This window comes from Lissotriton helveticus, chromosome 7, assembly GCF_964261635.1.
Source record: "Lissotriton helveticus chromosome 7, aLisHel1.1, whole genome shotgun sequence".
NCBI classification, from domain to species: domain Eukaryota; kingdom Metazoa; phylum Chordata; class Amphibia; order Caudata; family Salamandridae; genus Lissotriton; species Lissotriton helveticus.
This window is the reverse complement of record NC_136068.1, coordinates 1,363,244,460-1,363,271,505: the sequence shown is the minus strand read 5'-3', so window position 1 is coordinate 1,363,271,505 and position 27,046 is coordinate 1,363,244,460. Positions and strand designations below refer to the sequence as shown.

At 46.9% G+C, this 27,046-nt stretch overlaps 1 protein-coding gene across 1 annotated transcript in view; it reads right to left on the bottom strand.

Annotated features, from left to right (window-relative positions):
• USP43 (ubiquitin specific peptidase 43) overlaps positions 1-27,046 on the bottom strand; it is a 1,198,532-nt gene that overhangs the window by 679,514 nt on the left and 491,972 nt on the right. Inside the window, exon 4 of the mRNA XM_078654683.1 lies at positions 2,802-2,894. Coding sequence (XP_078510809.1) covers positions 2,802-2,894 — 93 coding nt within the window. The remainder of the gene's footprint in view (positions 1-2,801; positions 2,895-27,046) is intronic.

The following is a 27,046-nucleotide window of genomic DNA, read 5'->3' as shown; positions in this document are numbered from 1 at the left end:
CTCGTGTCTATTATTCAAGAAGTGACACACTTAATTACTGTAATCACTGTAGCTCAGTTGGCTGGCTGCATCTTGTTTACTAAAGCCTAAGAACTATCATTAGTTTTGTAGCTCATATATACATATTTTATTGGCAATGTTCTATGCTTACCTTCATATAATGAACATTTAATTATCCTGGGAAAACGTCTTCCCTTGAAGTAGGGGAAGGAACATTTGTGCAAAGAATAGTCTGTACTTAGCGCAGGATTATGTGCAGTGTTTGTAATTTATTTTTATGAAGTGATATTTTTTAATTGTGTAACACATTTCTGGGAGGCGCAGGAATAGGATTGCTGATCGAGAACCGTATAGAGTACCATTCTGATCAGAAAGGTGCCTTAATTGACTGTAGCAGCAAATATGCTGAGAAGTCCAAATAGGTACTTCTCACTGACCATAGAGACACACATTCTAACCTGAAAATAAGAGGTGCCTCTTACTTACCATTGACACACATTCTAATCAGACAGAAGAGGTGCCTCTTACTTACCATTGACACACATTCTAATCAGACAGAAGAGGTGCCTCTCACTGACCATAGAGAGACGCATTGTAACCTGGAAAAAGAGGTACCTTTCACTGACCATAGAGACACACATTCTAACCTGAAAATAAGAGGTGCCTCTTACTCACCATAGACACACATTCTAATCTGACAGAAGAGATGCCTCTCACTGACCATAGACACACACACACTAACCCGAATAAAGAGGTGCCTCTCACTGACCATAGAGACACACATACTAACCTGAAAAAAGAGGTGCCTCTTGCTGACCACAGAGACACACATTCTAACCTGAAAAAAGAGGTGCCTTTCACTGACCATAGAGACACACATTCTAACCTGAAAAAAGAGGTGCCTTTCACTGACCATAGAGACACACATTCTAACCTGAAAAAAGAGGTGCCTATCACTGACCATAGAGACACATACTAACCTGAGTAAAGAGGCGCCTCTCACGGACCATAGAGAGACATTGTAACCTGAACAAAGAGGTGACTCATGGTATTTCACAACAGAAGTGCCTTCCACAGAGGCACAGATTGGCTTGACAACAGAGGTACCTATTATCAAGACACAACTAGTAATCCACAGATTTCCAATGAAAAACTAACTTTCTATTGTGATCTCAGAAGTCAGTCAGAAAAGTATAAGATCCAGGCTCCCTGCTAGAAAACTCCGAGATCAAAGCTCCCTTTGAAATGTCTTAAAATCCTTATGCGCAGCTGCAGATGCTGGAAAAACTAAACAAAATATGGGTTCTATACGTACTGGTTTTCTTAATGCACATGTGAAAATTGCTGGATCCAAATTGAAAAGGAATTTGTATTTGAGAATCTCACTACATTTTAAAAATAATTTCAAGAGTGAAACTTTTAGCTCCAGCCATGACTTAGAATGATGAAGAGTGCATGCTGAACACAAGTTGAAGCACAAGGATCTAACAATCAAAATCCTTTTCAAATATGAATCACAGACATCAGAAGACAGGAAGGATGGCTTCTCTGCAAGAAGCTGCCAGTTAATGTATGCCATTGGAAGCACGGTCGGGCAGGCTTTTTATCTAATCGGGCATTTCTCTGGTGGGCCGGAGCCCTTGGAGGCCTGTTTCTAAGTCTCATGGAAGCTGCTGGGGCCTCTGTCACTTTATTGCAGCAGACACAGTGGTAGAGAGAGGAGGGAAAGAGAGGATGGTGAGAGATTAAAGGGAGAGGGAGAAGAGATAAAGAGACAGAAATGGGATAGATGGAAAGTGCGTAGCAGAGGGGGGGATAGAGGGGTGAATAGGGGGGCTGGTTTTGAATGTTTTTTCCATGGGTGTTTTTGCATTGCAGTGTGCCTTGCCTGGCAGCTAGTTCTCCACTGAACGGGCACACTTAAAAGTAGTAAACACTGAGGATCGTTTGACCGGAACTCCACTATCCGGGATACTGTTTCTACTAAAGAAAAAACATTTGTCAAAATCACTTGAAAAACAAATCTATGGGGAAGCGGGCAAATTGACTTTAATAGAAATTACCCATTCCTAACACATGAGGAATTATCATACCAGACTTCTTTCTATACTTATTACAAGCCCTGAAGAAGTCCCTGGATGGGACGAAACGCGTTGGCGGTTTCAAAAGGTTTTACAATGAAAAATAACAGATGAATTGGAATATAACATCAACTCGTCTTTGAAATAACTCTGCATCTCGATTGTACAATTGCTATATTTTGTGTATAAAGTGTGCTGGGCTATCCTATGTATTTGCATTTTGGGTAAGCTGGTCGTTTTGACAAGCTTCCTAAAACTTTGGGGGTATAGGGAATTGTGCCTCCAGCCCTTGTTTGCACCTTTTTGCTCCTTTACCACTGAAAAGGGATTTTAGGACATGTGCGGGCATTTATGATTTTGATTCCCAATCGTGTGTATCCAAATAGATAATGGGGCATTATAGCTTGACAGCATAGGGGGCACTATAATGTGTAACTTCACATTTCAGCGCGGTAATGCGGAACCCCACACTGAAATGCGTTAGTCTAATGCCTGATGCGTGGTACTTGGCGGGGCTGGACAAAACGTGCCCAGAGGCCCAGGAAGCGGCACAACAGCTAAGACTTTTCCTGCAGAACCTAATCTGTGGTACAGGAGGCACTGACCTTGCCAGTTGCTCAGCCAGCCCCCCACTGTACCAACTATACACCAGAAAATTAAAGAACAAATGTAAACAGTAAAAAGAGAAACGTAATATATGTGTTATGGGGTGCAGCTTACCTGGTTTGCCGCAGTGGGATCGGTAAGGTGACACACAGGAAGGGGTCGAAAGTGTTGCTCTGTTTATGGCAGTGAGGACAAGTGAGTGAGGACCTACAACAGAACAACAAAACACCAGCTTAGTCATGAAAGCAATAGCAGATATCATTTTTTTAAACAAAGACTGGTCAAGTTTGCCAAAAGGAGTGCTACATTTTGGGTCTACAGCATAAACGAAAGATTAATGGTATACAGACACTTCAAATTAACTTTGTTCTTTTCTATATGACTCCTCATTAATACAACAGCAACTAAATGCGAAAATAAAGCCCACTAATATCTGCATGAGACCCAGAGTCCTCCATATGATATCTGCAGTATTCATTTAACAGCTTCAAACAAATGTTTCAGAAAGAGACAAAATACGCAATGTCTATTGGGTGGTCCTATATCCAAGCTCAAAGTTGCAGTTTTTGAACACTTGTACTTTGATCTCCACAAATATGTACATTCCCACCACCAATGACACAAACAACCCAGAGTTCTCACGGTAAAATGTGATCGATTGAAATAAAGATACTTTGAAGAATAGCAGGCATTTATCAGTTTCTGTCCCAGAAATGCAGTGAATGTTTTAACTTGGTACAACGATTTCACACCGCTTTCTTCAGGAAGTTATGCATGCACCACTCATGATTCAACTGGGGAATGTACTAGACAAAATGTGTAATGTAAATAAAATACCGTGCTGTTTTAGATCAGATTTTACAGGTAAATGTAAATCTAATATTTCCAGTGTCAAAAGTTAGCAACCTGACGATTGCACCAGACAGTGTTTTGGAGCTGTGCAGAGGAAGCATATATGCAAACACATGTAAGTACCAAAAATATTGTGGCATATAACTATAATTTCTAATTATTCAAAGAAAATGGTTATTCGAAATAATTACATTTTTATGAAATTAGTTTGCGTTAACAATTTTGCTATGCCGCAATCATTTTGCTAGCGAAATATATAAACAGAATATTCAAGAGATCAATAGAAGTTATGTAAGAAATGTCTAAACACGGAGCAGTATTACAGATATATATTGTGAGAATTTCAAATTGCAATGATATCCCTCTAATGCAATTTCAGTTCTGGTATCTAAATTAATTTGTGCCGATATGAAAATTACTCTTCGGTTACCAGCACACCACCGTTCCCGGACACAGGAAAGCCGTTTTTGATGCATGCCACAATAGAAAACATTGCAACAGTCAATCCAAGAAATGAACATGGCTGCCAAAACCATGCTGTGCTGTCTGCCAGAGAAAGTATGAGCTTTCCAAGCAGAAGTCACACAAAAGTTAGTTCTTGAAGTTTAGGTCACAACCAAAGGAGTAGCCAGAAATGTATAATTACCCCCCCCCCCCCCCCTCCCCTCCCCCCACTTCGAACCAAAGAAGCTCTCATGGCAACAAACAAGTCGTTGTGACCCTCTACAGAAGAGGTTGCTTGTCTCTTGTATCAGAGCATCTATCCATTTATCCTTTCATCCTTCAATTCACCTGCTGATATCCATTTCACCTGTGCATTCTGTCATCTATTCAGTCTTTCCTCTAACATTCCATCTGTCAACATTCCGTCAATCCTCCTGCCCATCTTTATCCAAACCTATCCATCTATCTTCAAACCTATCGATCACACATATCCATCCAGACCCTTTCATCCATCCATCCATTCATTCATTCATTCTGTCAATCATGCAGCCTTTTGTTCATCCATACACCCTTTCACTCATCTATCCATTTTTGCATCCGCCCTTTAACTTTGATCCACGCTCCCTTTTACTTATCGTTCTATCCACCCTTTCATCCAGCCATCCATCATTTCACTCACAAATCCACCTTTCTACCTATCCATCCAGTCATCCATCCATTAATTAATTTACCCTTTCACTCATCCATCCTTTATTCACTTATGCATCCACCCTTTCACTCATCCATCCATCCTTTCACTCATCACAACTGTCCACACTTTCATCCAGCTATCCATCTACCCGCTTCACTCATCCATCCATTCTTTCACTTATTCATCCTTACATCTGTCCTTTCACTCAGTCATACATCCTTTTACTCATCCATCAATCCACCCCTTCAACTGTCCATCCACTCAGCCTTTCCCTCCATCCATCCACTCATCCATCCATCCATGTACCCTTTCATCATCCATCTTGTTGCTGATCCATCCATCCTTTTACTCATCCATCCAATCATCCTTTTACTCATCCATTCATCCTTTCTCCCTTTAACTCAACCATCCTTACATCGATCCTTTTATTCACTCACTAACACATCCATCCATTCACCCTTCCACACTTTCACTTTATGTGTGAGTCTTTATCTGCAGAGTGGCATTCCGTAGAGGCCCATCAAGAGCCCCACCCCTGCTGTATCTGCTAAAGCAAGGAGGCGGGGGTGTTGACGCCCCTGGTCACATCCATAAGAACCCCTAAATACTTCACCTTACTAGGAAGTGGCATGGTATGTTCTCTACATTTAAAACTGAAAAGGCACCTTTGGTTTTTGCAGCCTTTAATTTACGGGACTGCCAATGTGTCATCCCATCCATGATCCTTTCCTTACAAGGGTTCAAAGAATCTGCAGCCATGGACACCTAGATATACAGATGTTTCCAGTCAACATACAATTGTCATTTGAAATGTAAAAGACTTAACAGATAAGAAGGCAGCAGGAGAAGTTGAAAATAACCAGTGAGTGTGAAACTCTGTTGTTTGTATCAGTGCAACAGGTTCAGTGACAAATTGATCCCCTTAAATGTTTATGATTTGCTCAAGAGAAAATCTTGGAAGCCTTGTAGCCTGAGTTCAATTACATTTTTCCAGCATGCCCAGAAGGTCAGGGTTGCATGCCATATCAAAGTCAACAAGATGGTCCTCGAGAACGAGAATGTCACCAGGCTGTGCATCACCGCCCTATAAAGAGTATGTATGTAGCGGAGTATCAACAGAGAACTATTGGCAGCTTAGCTACTAGACCACATTCAAAACATTAGAAGGGTGTCTCGGCTTCTTGTCCTGGACAGATCCCTGAATGAATAGATACCAAGTAGAGAAAAGGTTCCAAACAGACAAATTGGTAATGGTTACATCCTTCAATAACTATAGAAGTGACATTTAAGTTGTTCATCGGACTAAAGTAGACCGCGCCGCAGCAGCAGTTTCTTCGGGTGTGGCATAGCTCCTGCCTAAAAAGCGCTATTGATTAGAGTTTGAGCAATCAGCGAAAAGGTGTCTGGGCTCATTTAAACTGCTAGAGCAGGTTGCAACGGAAGTTGGTGGACTAACGAGTGACCAGCCTCACCCTAGTTGTGTCAACAGACTTGGGATGAGGAATACAACAGATAGTGAAACAACCACGCCGTAGAGCATCTGGCGAGGGCCTCGGATTTAGGTCATGACGAGTCCTACATTTCTCTGTATTTTAATCTCAGTTTTTAGAATAAGCAAGCCTGTCTAAGATAAGAACAGCTCCTCTGAAGGAGAGAACGCAGTTTTAAGGCTAGAGGTTTGACAGAATCGATATAATCTAGAATTACTCGAGTCAGTTCTTATCACACCCTATTGGCTTTTGGTAATTCGGAATTGGGGGTTCCTACCTTATATCCTCAAAGTCACCAATGCTATGAAAATCAACATTGGTGTTTTTTTTTTTATTTTCAGTATCAAACATTCTCTTTGAGAAGGGAAAGTGGTCTTCCCTCATTATTATCATTTTAAATAAAGGGACACGGTATCATTTAGTCTTCCTTCTGCTCCTCCCTTTTCCTTCGCAGAAGTTAGTTGTATTTATATTTGTGTTTTATTTCCCCCTCCCTGTATTTTCTTTAGAGTGGTTGTGCTTTTTCTAGTCCCTTTCTTGCCTCCGACAGTGCACTTCATCTGCAAAAATGTATTTCTAGAGCTTTGGTTTAATTTACCCAGAAAAGTGACTTTCCCTTGATTAGGTAGGTGAGGGGCCTGTGTTATCACGAGGGTTAGGTGATCCCTGTTGTCTCCCAATCCAACAAGTAAGCCTTGCCTACAACGCATTATGCAACCATAACTGTACCCCAAAGTTTTGCAAAGAGGACACACTTCCCATCTGGTTTCAATACTCCTATTTTTCTGTTCCATGGTTTTAAGTTTCACGGTGAAGCAGTGACCAAAAGCACCAGAAGTCTCCTCCCGCTTTGAGCCTAGCAAAATGAACAAGGACCTCAGCGTCAAACCTCAGCAAAGGACTGCAATGTCGTTTAGGATCTCCCTCCCTCTCTGCCGATGGGCAGGATACATGGACCACAATAAGAAAGAATGAGGGCAAGAGGGAAGGGAGAGACAAGGGTGCCACTCTGCTTCGATCGGTTGGCCGGCTCAACAGACATAGGGATGTTAGTTGCAGATCAACATAGGATTATCAGGAGAGTAAATATAGAGAAGTACCAAGACCAACAATTTAGCACCGAGCATTTCTTACGACATCAAAGAGGATACAAGAATGGGACTATGGGATGGCAGGAAATCCACTAAATCCAGATGATTAAGGACTAAATAAAGTACTAAACAAACAAGAACCATATATAAATCCTACTAACATGAGGAAACCGGAAAAGTTAGAAAACCAGAATGCTAGAGGATCACAAAACAGTGTCGAGCTAGCTTAATCAAGAACCTTACAACACAATAGAAATTTGCCAGGCATTTTCTGCGTATTTTATCAGGTTTAAATACTGTAAATTGTTAGATGACCCCGGAAATGGTTGGCCTAACCCAGAAGCAAGCACACAAAGGGTTAGCAGTCTAGCTCTTGAGTTACCTTACATTGTCCAGTCTTCCTCCACCAATGCCCAAGCGAACCCACTCCATGTCAGCCAGACGCTTTTGCAAATTCCTAATACTCTATTGATGGGCAATTGAAGGATTTTGAGAAGGTTTCATTGCAGGTGGAAGAGCGGGCGCTTGGTAATGTAACATTTTTTAGTTTCCTTCATTTGAGAACTCTCTCAATTGGGGAGTTTTGATTCCCATATTCTTATTGGTGAAACCACTAAACCTTGCATCAAGCACAATCCTGGAAGACACGTCACCATGGCAGCCAGCCACAGTTGAAGTGCAGCATGCATATTTGTCCTGACGAATGATCACAGCATAACAAACCAAGGCACCTTTGAACTTATCAAATCTATTATCGATTTTTTGTGGTATTTACTATGTTGCTAAATGTGACACATATGGCTTTCAAGATTTATATGTGAGAGTCCTTTACGCCCTACTTTAGAAAGCTCTTAGTAAAAATGAGCCAGAGTGAGTAAGTATGGAGAGGATAAAAACAATGTATTTCTACTTGGATTAAAAATCACTGATTTAACCATCGAAGGTTTCAGAGCACTGCGGAGTAGAAAAATAATAATTAAGCATTACAATTGAGTTTAACTGCAGAATAAAAAACAACGTGAAGCAAAAGTAAATATACATACACGTTTTGGTAACATCACTACAAAAAGTGTGGATAAACGTCTAATCTATTCTTTTTTACTGTCTGTAGTTCAGGTGAATTAAAATATGCATGTTTACTTAACTTAACCTATTTAGAACATAGATGAACTGCAGGTGGCTCGTTCTGTTCTTTGGCAAGGAGACCACTTAGCTGCTACCCGCATGGGGTGGCAGACTAGTACTAGAAGCAGCATTGGTGGCCCAATTATCACTGGTTTTTAGTGATATGAGGTGTTAAACCTGGCACCATTGGTGTGGGTCTCCCTTCCATTTTTGCTGTTGCCTCATGTGTTTTTGCTGGTGTTAGATGCTTTGGTCACTGTGCCACTGCTGTCCAGTGCCACAGTGCGAGGGCTCCCTATTGTAAATTAATGTATGAATTTGTGATTCCATGATTGGCTGGTTTGGTTTACCTGTCAGACCCTAGTACAGTGCACCAGGAGTGCCCAGGGCTTGTAAACCAAATGCTGCTGGTGGGCTTGCAGCACTGGTTGTGCCACCCACAGGCAGCCTGTTAAAGTGTGTCTAAGGCCTGCCATTGCAGAGCCTGCGTGCAGTCTGGTACAGCCATGCTGATTGGCCAGTCCCCAAACCTTCCCTTTTCTTCATAACAGACACCCCTATGGTTGGCCCAAGGGCAGGGTGCATTGTAAGTATAAGGTAAGACAAGCCCTGGTGTGTCTGGCATGTCCTAATGGTGAATTACAGCTATTTTTGTTTTTCACTATTGCCAGGCTACCTGTTCTCCATAGGCCAGAATGGGCAGTTAGATTATTACATTTTATAATCCTAACTGACTCAGGGAACATGGTAGAAATTCGAGTTTAGTATGCCTGGACTCAGAATGATAAAATACATCTTTTAGTGAAGTTGATTTTAACATTCTGTGTTTGAAAATACCACTTATAGAAAGTAGGTATTTTCTTGTCTTACTATCCATGCCTGCCTCTGCTAGGTTGTGTATTCCTTGTCTGGAATTTGAGTGACAGGGCTGGGGGATTCAAGGAGACAGAATGAGTCAGCCCAGTGGTGAATAGAGAGATCTGCATCTAGATGGGAGGGAGGAGTTGCACCTGGGACCCGAATAGGGCTGTGCCTTCCCTCCACAATGCCGGCTCCACCTCCTGGGGTGCGGCTGATGTCTCTGCCCTGCACTGTGAAAGAAGATAAGGAATCATGTCAACAAAGTGTTCCAGGGCTGTGCTTTCCCTCCACAATGCTGGCTCCACCTCCTGTGGGGCGTCTGTTGTTTGTGCCCTGCACTGTGAAAGGAAAGAAGGAGCCATGTCAACAGAGTGCTCCAGAACTGGTTTGGTTTGAGCAAATGCCCTTCTGCCCTCAGAGGACAAAGGATTTTGGGGTATAAATATTGGAACCCTGATCCCAAGAAATTAGATCACTTTTGGACAAACAAGAAGAAACCTTTGCTGAGGAGAGGAACCTGAAGAAACTGAGGAGAGACTATCCCTAAGCTGAAGTGCTGCTTGGGGGATTGGCCTGCAGTGGTTGCCTGACTGCCAAAGAGAGGAGAAAGGGACGTTGTGTACTTTCATGTACTTGTAAGGATCTCCAAGGGCTTGGAACAGAGCTTGCCTCCTGCTGAAGTCTCAATCAATCAATCAATCAGGGAATTTATAAAGCGCACTACATAACCGTGAGGGTCTCAAAGCGCTGGGGGTGGGGGGGCTGCTACTGATCGAAGAGCCAGGTCTTGAGAAGTCTTCTGAAGGCCAGTAGGTCTTGGGTCTGTCGTAGGTTGGTGGGGAGGGTGTTCCAGGTCTTGGCGGCAAGGTGGGACAAGGATCTGCTGCCGGTGGTCCTTTTAAGGATGCGGGGGACCGTAGCAAGGGCGAGGCTGGCTGAGCGGAGGCTGCGGGTGGGGGTGGGGTTGTAGAAGCTGGGTCGTCTGTTGAGGTATGCTGGTCCGGCATTGTATAGGGCTTTGTGTGCGTGGGTGAGGCGTTTGAAGGTTATCCTCCTGTTGATGGGGAGCCAGTGTAGGTCTCTCAGGTGGGGGGTGATGTGGCTGCGTTGGGGGATGTCGAGGATCAGTCGTGCTGAGGCGTTCTGGATGCGTTGCAGCTGTCTCAGGAGCTTGGTTGTTGTTCCTGCGTAGAGTGCATTTCCGACGTAGTCCAGCCTGCTGGGGACGAGGGCTTGGGTGATGGTTTTTCTCGTTTCAGAGGGGATCCACTTGAAGATCCTGCGGAGGATTCAGAGGGTGTTGAAGCAGGATGCGGAGACGGCGTTGACCTGCTTGGTCATGGAGAGGGTGGAGTCGAGGATGATCCCTAGGTTGCGTGCGTGGTCGGTGGGTGCTGGAGCTATTCCCAGGGAGGTAAGCCACCAGGAGTCGTCTCAGGCTGAGGGGGTTGAGCCGAGGATGAGGACCTCCGTCTTGTCAGAGTTAAGCTTCATCCTCCTGTCCTTCATCCATTCGGCGACGGCCTTCATTCCCCTGTGGAGGTTGGCTTTGGCAATGAGAGGGTCTTTGGTGAGGGAGATGATCAGCTGGGTGTCTTCGGCATAGGAGATGATATTGAGGCTGTACTATCAGGCGACGTGGGCGAGTGGTGCCATGTAGATATTGAACAATGTCGGGCTGAGTGAGGATCCTTGTGGTATGCCGCAGATGATCTGTGGTCTTGGAGCCCAAGGGTGGGAGGCGGACGCTCTGGGTTCTGCCGGAGAGAAAGGATGTGGTCCAGGCCAGAGCCTTCTCTTGGATTCCGGCGTCGTGGAGGCTTGCTCTTAGGGTGCAGTGGCAGACCATATCGAAAGCAGCTGATCGGTCCAGAAGGATGAGGGCAGCTGTTTCTCCTTTGTCCATCAGGGTCCTAATGTCGTTGGTGGCGGCGATGAGGGCGGTTTCGGTGATGTGGTTGTTGCGGAAGCCAGACTTGGATGGGTCCAGGATGTTGTTGTCTTCGAGGTAGCGGGTCAGTTGTCTGTTGACGATTTTCTCTGTGGCTTTCGCCGGAAACAGGAGCAGGAAGATAGGACGGAAGTTCTTGAGGTCCTTGGGGTCTGCCATGGGTTTCTTGAGCAAAGCGTTGATCTTGGCGTGCTTCCAGCACTCCGGGAAGGTTGCTGTCTCGAAGGAGATGTTGATCGCTTTCCGGAGATGGGGGGTGATGACTGTGCTGGGTTTGTTGAAGACGTGGTGTGGGCATGGGTCGGACGGGGATCCGGAGTGGATGGAGTTCATGGTCTTGATGGTGTCTTCGTCGCTGACGTTGGACCAGGAGATCAAGTGGCTGGTGCGGATGGTGGTCGCAGGGGTGGTGGGCTCGGCGGTGGACGTGGGGGTCGTGGTGTTGAAGCGGTCGTGGATGTTGGCGATCTTGAGGTGGAAGAAGGTGGCCAGCGAGTCGCACAGGTCTTGACATGGGGGAATGTCGTTGGTGCTGGAGCTGGGGTTGGAGAGTTCTTTCACGATGTTGAAGAGCTCTTTGCTGTTGTGTGCGTTGTTATCCAGTCTCAGGGACAACAGACTTCAACCCCCAGCTCCCCAGAGTTCCTTGGGAAGTGCCTGCTGCTGTTTTGGGCCTTCTGAGGGACTGCGTGTAGCAAGGAGCTGGAAGCGCGACTCAAGAGGAAGAAGTGTCGCCGTCGCTGCTGCTGCCGTCGCTTCTTGGATGTTGCAGTTGTAGCTGTTGTATTGTACCGCATCAAGAAAAGCGCCTCGCATCCACGGAGAAGCGTGCCGCCATCGGAGCTGCTGTTGTCGCATCACGGAACAAGGGTGTCATCGCAGCAGTTGTCGCATTGTGCAGAAGCGGCTCGCAACGTCAGATAAGAGTGCCACTGCCAAAGCTGTTGTCGTCACATCGCGGAACAAGGATGTCGCTGCTGCAGCTGACTCATCGAATCGAGACTTCTCGCATCATCGGAGAAGCGTGCCGCATCTGGAAGATCTTCACATCTTTATTTCTTTGCACCGGAACTTTGCCGCATTTCCATCGGTGCAACACTTTTGTTGTGGAAGCGTAACACATCGTAAGGTACATTGACTCAAAGTGTCGCATTTTAAGAACTGAACAGAACTAAGCTAAAACTACCATTTTAAGTACAGTATTGTGGATTTTTTTCGTTTGTGGTCTTGTGATAAGTCTATATAAAGAATACTTATTTTTTATATAAAAACTGTGTGGTGTCCATCTGTAGTGTTGTCACTTGATTAGTGTATGTGGTCACAAATGCTTTACACACTGCCTCTGAGATAAGCTTGTCTGCTCGTGCCAAGCTACCAACGGGGTGAGTAGGGGTTACTTTAGGAGTGTACCCCCTTACCCTGACTCGAAGCAAGGGTCCCTATTTGTCACAAGTACCTACCTGTGCCAACTAGAGACCCCCAAATCTAACAAGAGGCATAATATGCCACTTTATAGAGTGTGTCTGAGGTCCTTGCACCAGTGACCATGAGGTCACTAATAATGATTCGGTTCTACACATTTGCTTTCGATGTTAGGGAGTATAAAACCCTGATCTTTTTTCATTTCATGCTACTTCCTTGAAAAACTCAATATCAGAGATGTGCATAGTTTTTATTAAGTATGCATAATCTCGTGTAGAACTCCTTGCAGGGTTTACCTGTGGTTCGCTGAGATATTCCATTCACTTCATTTACGCATATCAGACGGACAACCCTGCCCCTGGGTTAGAGGTTTACAGACAAGATGTGGACTCAGGTGCCTGAAGCATATTAACCCCTCCCCCTTCTGGAGAGGAAAGTGAATCTGCTGGGAGTCCGAGTGGTGCGGTTGCTGGGGACGGCCCAGCGCAGTCGCAAGAAGCGAGAGTGAAGGGATCGACCTGTGAGACGGAGTTACTGCAGCCACCACCCCAAGGATGCGAGGCACTAGACTGTAATGATTTAAGATTACTGTGCACTCTTCTGCTTAATGATCGCCTGATTGTTCGTTTTTAATATTTCACTCGCATTGGACATCAATTGTTTTACACCTTTTAAATTGTCCTTTCTTACCTAGTGCGAGGTGTGTGCTCTCCCTGCCCCGTTCCATCGCGGCTGCATTGCCGTTTGTGTGGAGGGCAGGGTGCCATACTGGGTTAGTCCCGGAGCCCGGCAGGACCAGAGGTTGCGGTCTAGCTGGAGGAGGGGCTAGACTATATATTGCACACGGTATACCGAACGCGCACCGGTCGCGCCGCAGGCGCGCCGAAGCCGCGCCAAAGGGGTGCCCGTCTGCTACCGTCCGTGCCTGCACCGTGCCTAGGGCTTCAACCCCTGGTCCACAGAGCATCCAACTAGGAGATCAGGTAATAACAGACACTTTCATCAATTTAGCATCCACACAATATCCCAGTTGCTCCTATAACATGATCCTACCTTTCCGTCAACAAAAGGATAATACACCCCTGGTAACAAACGAGGCTAAATATATCCAATGTTCACTTATTAACGCGCGTTCACTAGTAAAAACACAAATACGAAAACTCTGAATTGATAACTAATCACAATATTGATCTTCTTTTTATAACAGAAACCTGGGCAGACCAAGCATCTGGCCCAGACTTCTGTATTGCCACCCCCGACGGCTACCAGGTAGTCAGACAGGATAGATCCTCAGGTAGGAAAGGTGGAGGCATAGCAATTATATACGGAAATATTTTTGGAATTAAGATTGAATCCACAGATTTCCCCCTGGCAGAAGCACTGACCTTTTCAATCATGCTCTCTCACTCTCAATCATTTAAGGGAACTCTTCTCTATCGACCACCCAATCCACGGACGGAATTCCTTGCAGTTCTTAACAACTTATTAGAACCCATTGCTGCTACACCAGATTACACAATATTAGGAGATTTTAACTTTCATTTAGAATCTATCACTGACAAAGACTCCTTAACGCTGACCTCGGACTTCTTATCAGCAGGCCTTCGACAGTTAATTACTTTACCCACTCATCAGGCGGGACATACCCTTGATGGTATTTTTACAAATAACTCTTATATCGCCTGCTCAACAGTTCTACCACTAACCTGGTCGGACCATTCAGCAGTCATGTTTACCATCTTGACAACTAATCATAAAAACTCACTTGCCTTGACTCGATCATCTGTCCAATTTCGAGATTGGAAGAACATTGATGTTTCGAGTCTACAGACAACTCTTTCATCCACTCAGCCGGATGACACAACAGACCCACACACAGCCTCCAACAATTACTGTCATTGGCTACAAAACGCATTTACTGTTTTAACCCCCTCTAAGAACATGTTGCCTAATAGGACCTCAACATCTGCCCCCTGGTTTTCAGAAACCCTTAGACTTGAAAGACAACGTTGTAGAAACTTGGAACGGCGATGGCGCAATCACTATGATAACGACAGATGTGTACAAAAAAGCACTGGCCACATACAGAAAGCTCATCATTACGGAAAAGAGCAACTTCTATTTAACACAAATAGAATCAGCCCAAAATTCTGCTACTCAACTTTATCAAGTAGTAACGAAACTATCCACGCCACCGGCAAGTGCCATCACAAAACCCTCCCAAAATCTCTGTAATTCTCTGGCTGACTTTTTTAAGGAAAAGGTCAATAACATCTAAGCTAACTTTACATCTAAAGCTTCCACTGATCACCCTATTCATAATCCAAGTTCCAACTCTCCCTCCATCTCCTTTGGCGAATTCATTCAAATCTCTTCCACACAGATAGCAGAAATAATAGCAACTACTAAATCGGGATCTCCTCTTGACCCCTGTCCACCGTCTATTCTTAAACCTGTTGCTAATCTCATAGGACCTGCTCTTACCAAAATATGTAACGCTATGTTCCTCTCAGGTTCTTATCCATCGATTTGGAAAGAAGCTATTATTAAGCCTTTACTAAAAAAAAAACTATCTTGATCCCACCGAACCAAAAAGTTACAGACCGATTGCGTCTCTTCCCTTCCCCACCAAACTATTTGAAAAAATCATGAACATCCAGCTGTCCAATTACATCGACCAGAATAATCTGCTGGATGACACCCAGTTTCGTTTCAGGAAGGGACATGGGACTGAGACGGCACTAATAAAAGCGTCAGACGAAATCAGAACGATCATTGACCAAGGCGCCGCGGCAGTCCTGATATTATTTGATCTGTCCGCAGCATTTGACACGGTCGATCACACCACCTTGATCGACCGTGTATCCTCCATTGGCATCCATCACAAAGCAAAATCGCTTCTGACATCCTTTCTTTCTGAACGCAAACAGTCAGTTAAACTCGGTAATTACTATTCCCCTGTTTTCTCTCTCCCATGTGGAGTTCCTCAAGGTTCCTCGCTAAGTCCAACATTATTCAACATCTATGTGTCGGACTTGGCGAGAGTCATTAAATCATACGGAATAAAGCTAACCTCATACGCTGATGATACCCAGTTGGTATTATCCATACATAATGATGGAGGAGCAGTTGCAGCCAATTTTCAGGACGGTATGATGGCCATAAGTTCCTGGATTGACTGCAACTGCTTAAAACTTAATATCCGACAAAACAGAGGTCATGATTTTTGGCAACCTCACTCCCTCCTGGTCCCCAGCATGGTGGCTTACGGAATTGGGCCCCCCTCCATTACCTGTCACCAAGGTTAGGAACTTGGGGGTGATATTTGATGATAAGTTGTCCTTCACTAGTCATGCAAATGCTGTTGTCTCATCCTCTTTCTTTACTCTTAGAATGGTCAGAAAACTTCTTCCTTTTCTTCCTCCTAGTGCTGGCAAGACCCTGATGTGTACCTTGGTATCCAAGGTGGACTATTGCAAAGGACTGCTACTAAATGCACAAGAGAAAGTCCTTAATAAAATGCAGCTAGTACAGAATGCGGCAGCAAGAATTCGGACCCATACCCCAAAATTCTCTGCGATATCCCCTATTATCCGTCAACTCCACTGGCTCCCAGTTAAAAGTCGCACCAAATTCAAAGCCTTGTGCATCGCGTATAAAGCCATGAATAATATTGGGCAGGAGTTTTAAAAAAAAGCTTTGTGTATGTACACTCCTAAAAGAACGTTACGTTCACAATTTACTGTGGCAGTCTCAAGATTGTGGAATTCTCTCCCCCTCCACATTAAAAACAGTCCAACCTTGATGATATTCCGAAAACAAACAAAAACTTGGCTTTTTAATCAGTAATACCTCTAGCGCCTCCTCAGCCTCTCTCAGCGCCGAGACACCTCAGGGTATTTGCGCGCTATATAAATTGCATAAATTAAATAAATAAGGAGACTGGCAGGAGAGACGCCAGGAGCAATCCGGTGCCAGAACGGAGAGCCATCTGCAGTATGGAAGTGAAGCACAGTGTGCATGGTCGGAAGGACACACCCCGGTAATCAAGGTTGTAGCCTCCCAGCATTACATGAAACAGGAGTGTAAAACATTTGTGCACAAGGGCCAAAGACATGCCAATCTTTTAAATGAGTCACCATCAATGTAAATGATTATATTCATATTAATTGGATGTGTAAGTCTGAAATTCTGGCGCCCGCCAAAGACTCTGAAGACTTCTTAGAGCAAGGCGTAATATTGTTACTCCTTTTATAATCTTAAATTAGGCTCACTTTATTAGCGGTTATGTCTAAGTAACAGATGTCTCTCACGGATGTTGAGAAATAACCGACACATTGTGCCCATATTGGGACTTGTCAAGCAGATTGCAATAATAGTGCGTTGACAAAGCTCAAAGCTGGACTCGTTCCAAAGAATGTAAGTGCAGCAAAAATGCCAATATTCCCTTCATGCCTCAGAACCTACCTGATAACTAAGGCCACACATCATGTTTGTGTCCAGAAAACTCGTCACAAGGGCTGACTCAACGTTGGCAAGACAAGGTGCTTAATTGTCAATTATGCTAATTGAATAGAATACAGTTTTCATCTACAGCCAGCACTTTAGTGCTGGCAAATTATAGACCCATTTCGAATCTCCCTTTCACATGCAAAATCTTCCAGAGGGAGGTCACACACCAGCTCCAAGAATTTGTTCAGCTAAGTAACATCTTTCATGACAGTCAATCTGGTTCAGAGGAGGAAGGGAAGCTAACACTGCAATTAATAGTATCAGAGCAGATCTGATTTCCTCTCTTGGCAAGGGCATGCTGGGAAACTTATTTTATTCAACGTATCTGCTGCTTGTGACACAGTGGGCTATAAACTACTCTTATAACACTTGGTATATTAGGCAGGAGTAATCGGAATAGCCCTTCTATAGGGTCAATGAATCCTATTTTAACAGAGTGAACGGGTTCGGGAAGACTCCTCCATCTCCCAAACAAAAACTCCTCCTAATGTGTTCCATAGAGTTAGCCTTTATCCAGGTTACGTTTTTATGTATTCATGAGGTCCCAGGCTCAAATTATCTTCAGTTACAATAGATGTTTCCAGCTGTAGGCAGGTGACGGTCAGTTCTGGGTACGTAGAGTTATGCTTAACGCGGTGCTCTCACGACTGGAATCCTCATAACTGAAGAACCACCAAATAGACTCAAATGACCTGGAAATCCAGATACTACTCCCGTTCCAATTGCAGACATGAAATGCTTTGAGTGCGGTTAAAAAAAAACCTTAGGGTTGCTCACAAGTCGTAAAGAATACCAGCCTTATGTCAAGCAGGATCCTACCTCTCCTTCATTTAAAGCACAAAGTTCAACCTGCCAGTGTTCTGACTCCGTCCACATTAGACCATTGTAAATCTGTCGTAGATGAGCCCAAAAAAAAATAAAAAGAAAGCTTGTGAAACTGCGCCACCACACTGCCAGATTATGTCAGAAACTGAAAATTCAGGACATCACCCCAGATCTCAAACAGTTTCACTGGTTACTAGTAGACCAAAGTTCAGTAAACTGTATTCTGTCTGCAAAACAAGCTAGGGCTTCACTCAGTCTGCCTTCAGAAGCTGACGCCACGTTACATACCAACTCTAATCACAGAAACAAGCAATGCAGACTTGATCACACACAAAAGATTCAACCAGAAACCTCAAACACGCTAAGAATCTCAGTCTTCAAAGCACAGTTCAGGAATTCTCTAGACTCATATCTGATGAACCAGCCTAACATGAGAGCCTACAAATGAAGATTCAAGACGACTCTACATGAAGGACTTGTGCCAGCAGACGTCACTCAGATCACTCCCTCACTAGAGGGGTGGGCCCCTCACAAATGCAGTCGCAGAGACACCCATACTTTTACAGCCCACTGTTTTACTATAGACAGATGCATGTTTGAAGCTATTATGAAATATTGGTCCTATTCCACAGCCTGGAGAATTGGAACATGTCATGGGTTTCTCTTCTGGTCTGCCTATAAACCAATGGCTTAGTAACCAAAATATTTACTTAATTGTGCCTAAGTTAAATGGAAGAAAGACCAGATGTACGAAAGCATTCTGCGGTTGGAAACCCAGCGATTTGGTAACTCACAGGAGTTGTGACCACAAACTGTTCATGCATTATCCCCAATCTGCGATTCAGAAAGCTCATGTGACTTGCAATCAAGAAGGGCAATGAAATGGGGCATTTGTTCCTGTTAGAACTGGGGGTCTCTAGGTGGCAGAGGTAAGTACCTTAGACCAAGTAGGGACTCTTGCTTCTAGTCAGGGTGAAGGAATAACCCTCTGCGATAACCCCTGCTCACCCTCTAGGTAGCATGGCACGAGCAGTCTAGGCTAAACAGAGGCAATGTGGATAACATTTGCACTTAACACAACAGTAATCCCCAATCCACCACAAACTGAGACCACACAGGTAAGTATATTTTATAAAAATATATAACTTTATCTAGTTTCAGCAAGTAAATCAAGCATTTGCACGATAATCACTTTTTCAATAACAGGTTGCACTTAATCTTAATGTTGGTACTTGTAAATAGGAAGTTCTTAGAAACAAAAACAGTCTCAAGTCTCTTAACTCAGCTTGCAAAAATATGGTTGCTGATTTATGCCTAATGGGCTCTCAAAACGAGCATCCTAAGCAATGCCAGTAGTCAGATAATTGCCAAAACAGCCCTGGGAGCAACTGCACCCTAAGCGCTGCAAGCGCGCCTCACCGCGTGCTCCTTGGACTCTTTTCCTTCCACCGGCACAGCCTCCCACGCCCGCTGGCTTCAGGCGCCCGCGCCTGCAGAGCACACTCGCTCCTTGCCCCGGCCGGTCCTGGTTGCTCTCCTGCCCGCTCTCGGCAATCCCACGAGCGGCGGGGGAGGTAGGCAGGCGCTCAGCTGCTGGGACGGCAGGCCAGGGGTCTCCAAAGCCCTCGCAGTTCCCTCGGCGAGGACGGGTCCCTTCTTCCCGGGTCCGGCGGTGATCCGGCGGCACTCGAAGAGGTCCCGATGACGGGGACCAATCCTGTCGCGGCAAAGGGGGCGAGCCTCCAGCAGCACCCGGGAGTCAGCCAAGGGCAGTGCGGCTCCCGGGACAGGCAAACAATCACGCACGATAACGCTGATGACGCTGCGCCGCACGGGCCAATCCCGTCGCGGCGTTAGTGAGGGGGCTCGGCTCCCTCAGCCAATGGGAGCGCGGCGGCTTTGATCTCCGTCGCCGTGGTCCCGGCTAAGGACGGCAAACTTCTGGGTGTATTGCTGGCCCCGGGCAGCGGCGATGACAAGACGGTGAACACTTTAGGGCAACAGGTCGCTTCTAGACCTCCCACAGAGGCCACCCGATCGCTGGAGATGATTTTCGCCGCAGGGTGGTACCACGATCCTCCGGTCACCCTTAAACATGTGCCGATGAGCACATCGATCGTCTCCCCCGGCCAGCAGTTAAACACACACGCGCTGAGAGTCAAACACAGCGCGATCTTCACGGCAATTTGGCAAAGCTTTTAGGAACCTTTAACCCTGGGTTCCCAACAGGAGGCCAGCTCTTCTCAGGCCCTTGGAGATTCAAATTGCAGACACAGCACACAGCAAAGTCCCTTTCTCCTCCTCAGCTTCCAGTTACACAGCAGACCAGGTCAGCCCTTGGAGCACACAGCAAGGCAATCTTCCTTCAGTCTTGCAGCAGTCCTTCTTCCAGCAGAGGTTCCTTCTTGATTGTAGAATTTTAGAATCTAAACTTCTGTAGTCAGGGGTCCTTTCCTTATACCCCTCAAAGTCTTTGAAGTCCTTTGAAGTCTTTGTGCAAGCGGCCCTGCGCCTGGTCTAAACCAGTTCTGGGGTTGCTGAAGCACTGAGGTGTTTCTGGTTTTCTTCTTCCTGTCAGCTTCAGGGTCAGAGGTGTCAGTTGGCCGCCAGAAGAGGGAGCCAGCAGGGTGGGCAGGCAGGCACAGCCCGGCACTATCAGGCTTTTCTTCCTCCCACCTCCCTAGCAACAGATGCGGCCTTTCACCCACGGGCTGACTCCTACCCCCCTCCTCCGGGGCCTCTGCAGCCCACTGTCACACCCAGGCCAGACAGGCAGTCCACAAACCCAGGCACACAGAAAGGTTTAGGCAAGAGAACAGCCACTTTCTCAAAGTGCTATTCTCCAACACAGGATTTAAAAACACCCTTCACTAAAAGATGTGTCATTAAATTCTGAGTTCAGGGATATCTTTCACTCATGTCCCATCTTGTTCCTATGGGGAGATAGGCTGGTATCACATGGGCCAGCCTCCTCCATGTTACTCTATGGAGCAAGAGAGCCTTACAGCAGTGAGCACATAAAATGGCTGCTGCCCACTACCAAAGCATGTGACCTGCACTAGTACATGCTCTACCTTATCCATACACTGCACCCTGCCCAGGGGGGTACCTTGAGCCTTCCATAGGGGTGACTGAGGTGCACAGACAGGGAAGGGTTAGGCCCAGCCAGTGGAGACACTGGCCAGGGGGACAGGCAGTCACTGACTGCACACAGACCCTGCGCTGCCAGGCCTGAGTCCTTTTTAGGGCTACTCATGTGGGTGGCGCAATCTGCGCTGCAGGCCCACTAGTAGCATCTGTCATCACCAGCCCTGGCACACACAGTGCACTTTACTAGGGACTTCATGGTGATACAAATATGCCAATCAGGTATATTCAATCAATATGGCAATTTACAGAGGGAGCACTTACACTCTGACACTGATCAGCAGTGGCAGAGTGTCCAAAGCATCTAAACCAGCAAAAACGAAATCCAGCACAGCATCAAAAACACATGAGTCAGAGGCAAAAAGATGGGGGAAGAACCACGCCAAAGGTGTCAGGTCTAACACGTGTCCCCTCCAGCTGAAAGTGGGGAGAACTACCCAACCTCTTGGGAGTCCTCATCACTAAGGCGGAAGAATCTGGACAGACCGTCAGCATTGGCGTGTTCTGTACCAGGGCGGTGCTCCACCGTAAAGTCCATCCCCTGTAGGGAAATGGACCACCTCAACAATTTTGGATTCTCACCCCTCATCTGCATTAACCATCTGAGGGGCCTGTGGTCGGTCTGAACACGGAAGTGAGTCCCAAACAGGTAGGGCCTCAGCTTCTTTAGAGCCCAGACCACAGCGAAAGCTTCTCTTTCAATGGCACTCCATTTCTGTTCCCTGGGGATTATCCTCCGGCTAATGAAAGCCACTGGTTGGTCTCCGCCCTCATCATTAATCTGTGAGAGTACTGCTCCCACGCCTTGCTCTGAAGCGTCAGTTTGCACAATGAACTCACTGGAAAAGTCAGGTGCTTTAAGCACCGGTGCTGTGCACATGGCAGCTTTGAGGGTGTCAAAAGCAGTTTGACAGGCCTCAGTCCAATTCACTTTCCTGGGCTGATTTCTAGATGTCAGCTCTGTCAAAGGGGCCACAATGGTGCCATAACCTTTGACAAACCGTCTGTAATACCCGGTGAGACCTAGAAAGGCTCTCACCTGAGTCTGAGTCTTGGGGGGCTCCCAAGCCAGAATGGTATCAATCTTTGCCTGTAGGGGCGCCACCTGGCCGCTCCCCACCTGGTGTCCCAAGTACACCACAGATCCCTGCCCTATCTGGCATTTACTGGCCTTGATAGTGAGACCTGCCTTCTGCAGAGCCTTCAACACTTCAGTGAGGTGTTGCAGGTGTTCCTCCCAAGTGGAACTGAACACAGCAATGTCATCCAGGTAGGCTGCGCGGAATTGTTCCAGCCCCGCCAGTACCTGGTTGACCAATCTCTGAAATGTGGCGGGGCATTTTTCAACCCAAAGGGCATGACACGGAACTGGAAGTGCCCCTCTGGCGTTGAAAATTCTGACCTCTCCTTTGCCCCCTCAGTTAAGGCAATCTGCCAGTATCCTGAAGTCAAATCAAAAGTGCTCAGGTACTGGGCAGCTCCCAACCGATCCACCAGCTCATCAGCTCTGGGGATGGGGTGCGCGTCAGTCTTGGTGAACGCATTGAGCCCACGGTAGTCCACGCAGAACCGAAGTTCTGGGGTGCCACCGGGGGTAGCAGCTTTCTTAGGCACTAAGACCACTGGGCTAGCCCAGGGGCTGCTGGAGGGCTCAATAACCCCTAGCATCAACATCTTGGAAACTTCTTCCTTGATGCTGGCTCTGACCTTGTCAGCCACTCTGTAAAACTTCTGTTTCACAGGCAGACTGTCTCCAGTGTCCACATCGTGGACGCACCACTTGGTGACACCTGGGGTCAGGGAGAACAGGGGGGCGAACTGACCCAAGACTTGGCGACAGTCCTCCTGCTGCTCTGGGGTCAGGGTGGGAGAGAGGACCACACCATCCACTGACCCATCTTGCTCCTTGACTGCCAGGAGGTCAGGGAGAGGATCACTATCCTCCTCCCCTCCAGCATCTGTAGCCATGAGCATAGTCACTTCAGTCCTCTCAAAGTGGGGATTGAGGCGGTACACATATAGCACTCTCAGGGGCTGCCTGGGAGTCTTCAGGTTAACCAAATAGGTAACCTCGCTCTTGCGCTCCACCACCTCGTATGGCCCAGACCACTTGTCACGGAGCGCACAAGGCTCCACTGGCGCCATCACCCACACTTTCTGACCAGGGTGGAACTCAACCAGTGAAGTGTTCTGGTCATACCACCTCTTCATTTCCTCCTGGCTAGCCTCCAGGTTCTCTTGAGCGAGCTTCCTGAAGCACTTGGTCTGGTTGCGAATGGCCAGCACATAGCTGAACACATCCTGAGGGGTTTTCCCACGGGATTTCTCCCACCCCTCCTTCACCAGAGTCAGCGGCCCTCTGACAGGGTGGCCATACAGCAACTCAAAGGGACTGAACCCTAAGGATTTCTGAGGCACCTCCCTGTAGGTAAACAACAGGCATGGCAACAAGACATCCCATTTCCGCCTCATGGGCTCTTCCAGGCCCATAATCATGCCCTTCAATGTGCGGTTGAATCTCTCAACCAACCCATTTCCTTGAGGGTGGTACGGAGTGGTGAATTTGTATGTCACCCCACACTCCGCCCACAGGGACATCATATACCTAGAAATGAAGTTAGTCCCTCTGTCCGAGACCACCTCCCTGGGAAATCCCACCCGGGAAAAGATTCCCATCAAGGCACGGCCCACCACTGGGGCGGTGACTGTCCTGAGCGGGATGGCTTCCGGGTACCGAGTGGCATGGTCCACCAAGACCAGGATAAACCTGTTGCCTAGGGCTGTCTTGGGGTCCAGGGGCCCCTCGATATCAATGCCCACCCGCTCAAACGGGGTGCTCACCACGGGAAAGGGTTGGAGGGGGGCCACGCGCTTCCCTCCGCTCTTGCCACTGGCCTGACAAGTCTGGCAAGATTTACAAAAGGCAGAGACGTGCGTCTTCATCTGGGGCCAGTAGAAATGGGTGACAAGCCTGTGATAGGTCTTGTCTTGCCCCAGATGTCCTGCGAGAGGCACGTCATGAGCCAGACCCAGTAGGAAGTTCCTGAAGCGCTCCGGTACTACCAGCACCCTGGCTGCACCGGGCTCAGCGAACTTAGGCTCACTATAAAGTAAGTCATCCTCCCAGTAGATCAAATGCTCCTTGGACCCCAGGCCTGCTGCCTGGTCTGCAGCCTGCTGCCGCACACCAATGAGAGAAGGGCACTCCTTCTGAGCCTGGCAGAATTCCTCCCTGGAGGGACCACCCTCTTGCTGCCACTGGGACAGCTCAGGCAATTCCCCTAGTTCGGCCACCTGCTCCCCTGTAGGTTCCAGGGCATCCCCTTCCGGGTCTGCTTCCTTCTGGACCGTGGGAACAGTGGGGGCCGGTTTCCCGCGCCCTCTACCCAGTCTTCTCTTGGCAGGTTCCTGGGCCATGGTTCCAGACTCCAGTTCTGCTAGACCGCCCTCTCTGGCTGTCATTGCACGGGTGGACACACAGATCCACGCAGGCAAACCCAACATCTCCAAGTGAGTCCGGTGCTCCACCCCTTTCCATGGGGAGCTCTCCAGGTCATTACCTAATAGACAATCTACAGGCAAGGCATCACTTACAACAATTTCCAAAATACCGGAGACTCCTCCCCATTCAAATGGAACCTTTGCCAACTTGCAGTAGCGCACTCAACTGTCAGATGACACCACAGGCTGGAGTACCTTGGGAACAATTTGCTCTTCAGTCACCCACCGACACCTGACAGATGTCACGCTGGCCCCTGTGTCTCTCAGAGCCTCTATTTCCTGTCCATTGATGGTCACCTTCTGCCCGTATTTCTTAGTGTTTTGGGGCAGCAAAGTTTCCTGGGCCATCTCTTGGTCTCCTAGAGAGACAAGGGTCATCAATGCTAACCCCTTCTCCCCACTAGAAATCAAATCCCCTCCCAATGCTACAATGGCTAACGCCGGTGCTGGAGCACCAGAGGGTGCTGGAGGTTTCTTTGGACATTTGGGGGCAATGTGCCCCATCTCCCTACATGAATAGCAAGTAAGTGGGGTCTTTTTGTCCTGCGTGCCCTTATGGGGCCAGAACTTCTTAGGCTTGGGGGGTTGAGACACCTTCTCCTGGTAACTACTTTGGGGCCCTTTGGAAGACTCCTTTTGATTACCCGTGTCCCCCCCACTCTTCTGCTGGGGACCCTGTGCACCTTTGGCTGGGGTACTTATCACCCCCTTGTGGACCCTGGTGCTAGTCCACCGGTCCGCCTCTTTAGCAAGCTCACTGGGATCAGTTAACTTGCTATCCAAAAGATGCTGGCGCAGCTCTGGGACACAAACTACTTAAGTGCTCCCTACTAATCAAGTGACACAACCCCACATAATCAGTAGCTTTGCTGCCCTTTATCCAACCTTCCAGTGCACGCGTGTACATACTCACACACTCCACTCAAGTACTTGAATCAAGCTTCTTGAAGTTCCTAAACTTCTGGCGGTACTGTTCTGAAGTGAGCCCATACCTGAGGCACAAAGCCTCCTTCATAGCGGGTAGGATAAAGCATCTGCTGCTTCTAAGGGTGCCAAAACATCCCTCCCAGAGGCCTCAAAATGCTTCCACAATCCTGCCCCCCAATTCTTCTCAGGCACTTCATTCATCCTTAAGGCAAGTTCATACGCTCTGAACCACGCATAAATATCCTCACCCTTCTGATAATTCTGTACCAGATCCTTTGGTATGTATACCTTACCCGCCTGTACCGGTTGTGCGCTGCCACCATTAGAACTGGACACCACCTTTTTAAATTTGATGTCCAACTCCTTCATGCTCAACTCATGAGCCAATTGGAGTTTCTTCTCCTCCAAAGCGAGAGTATGTCTTCTCTCCTGCGCCTCTCTCTCCTGCGCCTCTTTCTCAACTTCCAGGCGCAGTCTCTTCTCATCGGCTTGCGCTCTGAGCTTAAAAAGCTCAATCTCATGGGCCCTAGCTCTCTGATTCTCCTCCAGCTCCTCTGGAGAAATAATCCTACCGGAGTGGTTGCTGCCAGTCCTAGACACTGCCTTCGTCACTGGCAACTCACTGGGCAAAAAAGCATTCTCTTGTGCGCCTTCCTCTTCAGTAGTAGTTTCTGGATCACCATGTTTGGCCTCCCACCAGGCCCTCAGAGCTTTCTGTAGCTCTTCCTTGTTTGCGCTGCCCCTTACTGGGCATTCAAACCGTTTGCAGAATTTTCTCAGTTGCTCCTTGTTATAGGTGAACAACTCCTGGATTTCAAATTCCACTTCTACTTCTCCATTCACGCTTGGCGTTTCCTGAGACATGATGCTTCCTAACCTTTTCAACTAAAAGGTTTCACTAAAAAGAAAAATCCTTGCGCAACCTGTGCTGCTAAACAAGACTAGTGATGTACAAGAAATCACTGCCGGTCAAGTGCAATTATTAGTTCAAAATCCGCAACGCTGTCCAACAATGTTAGAACTGGGGGTCTCTAGTTGGCAGAGGTAAGTACCTTAGACCAAGTAGGGACCCTTGCTTCTAGTCAGGGTGAAGGAATAACCCTCTGAGATAACCCCTGCTCACCCTCTAGGTAGCATGGCACGAGCAGTCTAGGCTAAACAGAGGCAATGTGGATAACATTTGCACTTAACACAACAGTAATCCCCAATCCACCACAAACTGAGACCACACAGGTAAGTATATTTTATAAAAATATATAACTTTATCTAGTTTCAGCAAGTAAATCAAGCATTTGCACGATAATAACTTTTTCAATAACAGGTTGCATTTAATCTTAATGTTGGTACTTGTAAATAGGAAGTTCTTAGAAACAAAAACAGTCTCAAGTCTCTTAACTCAGCTTGCAAAAATATGGTTGCTGATTTATGCCTAATGGGCTCTCAAAACGAGCATCCTAAGCAATGCCAGTAGTCAGATAATTGCCAAAACAGCCCTGGGAGCAACTGCAGCCCAAGCGCTG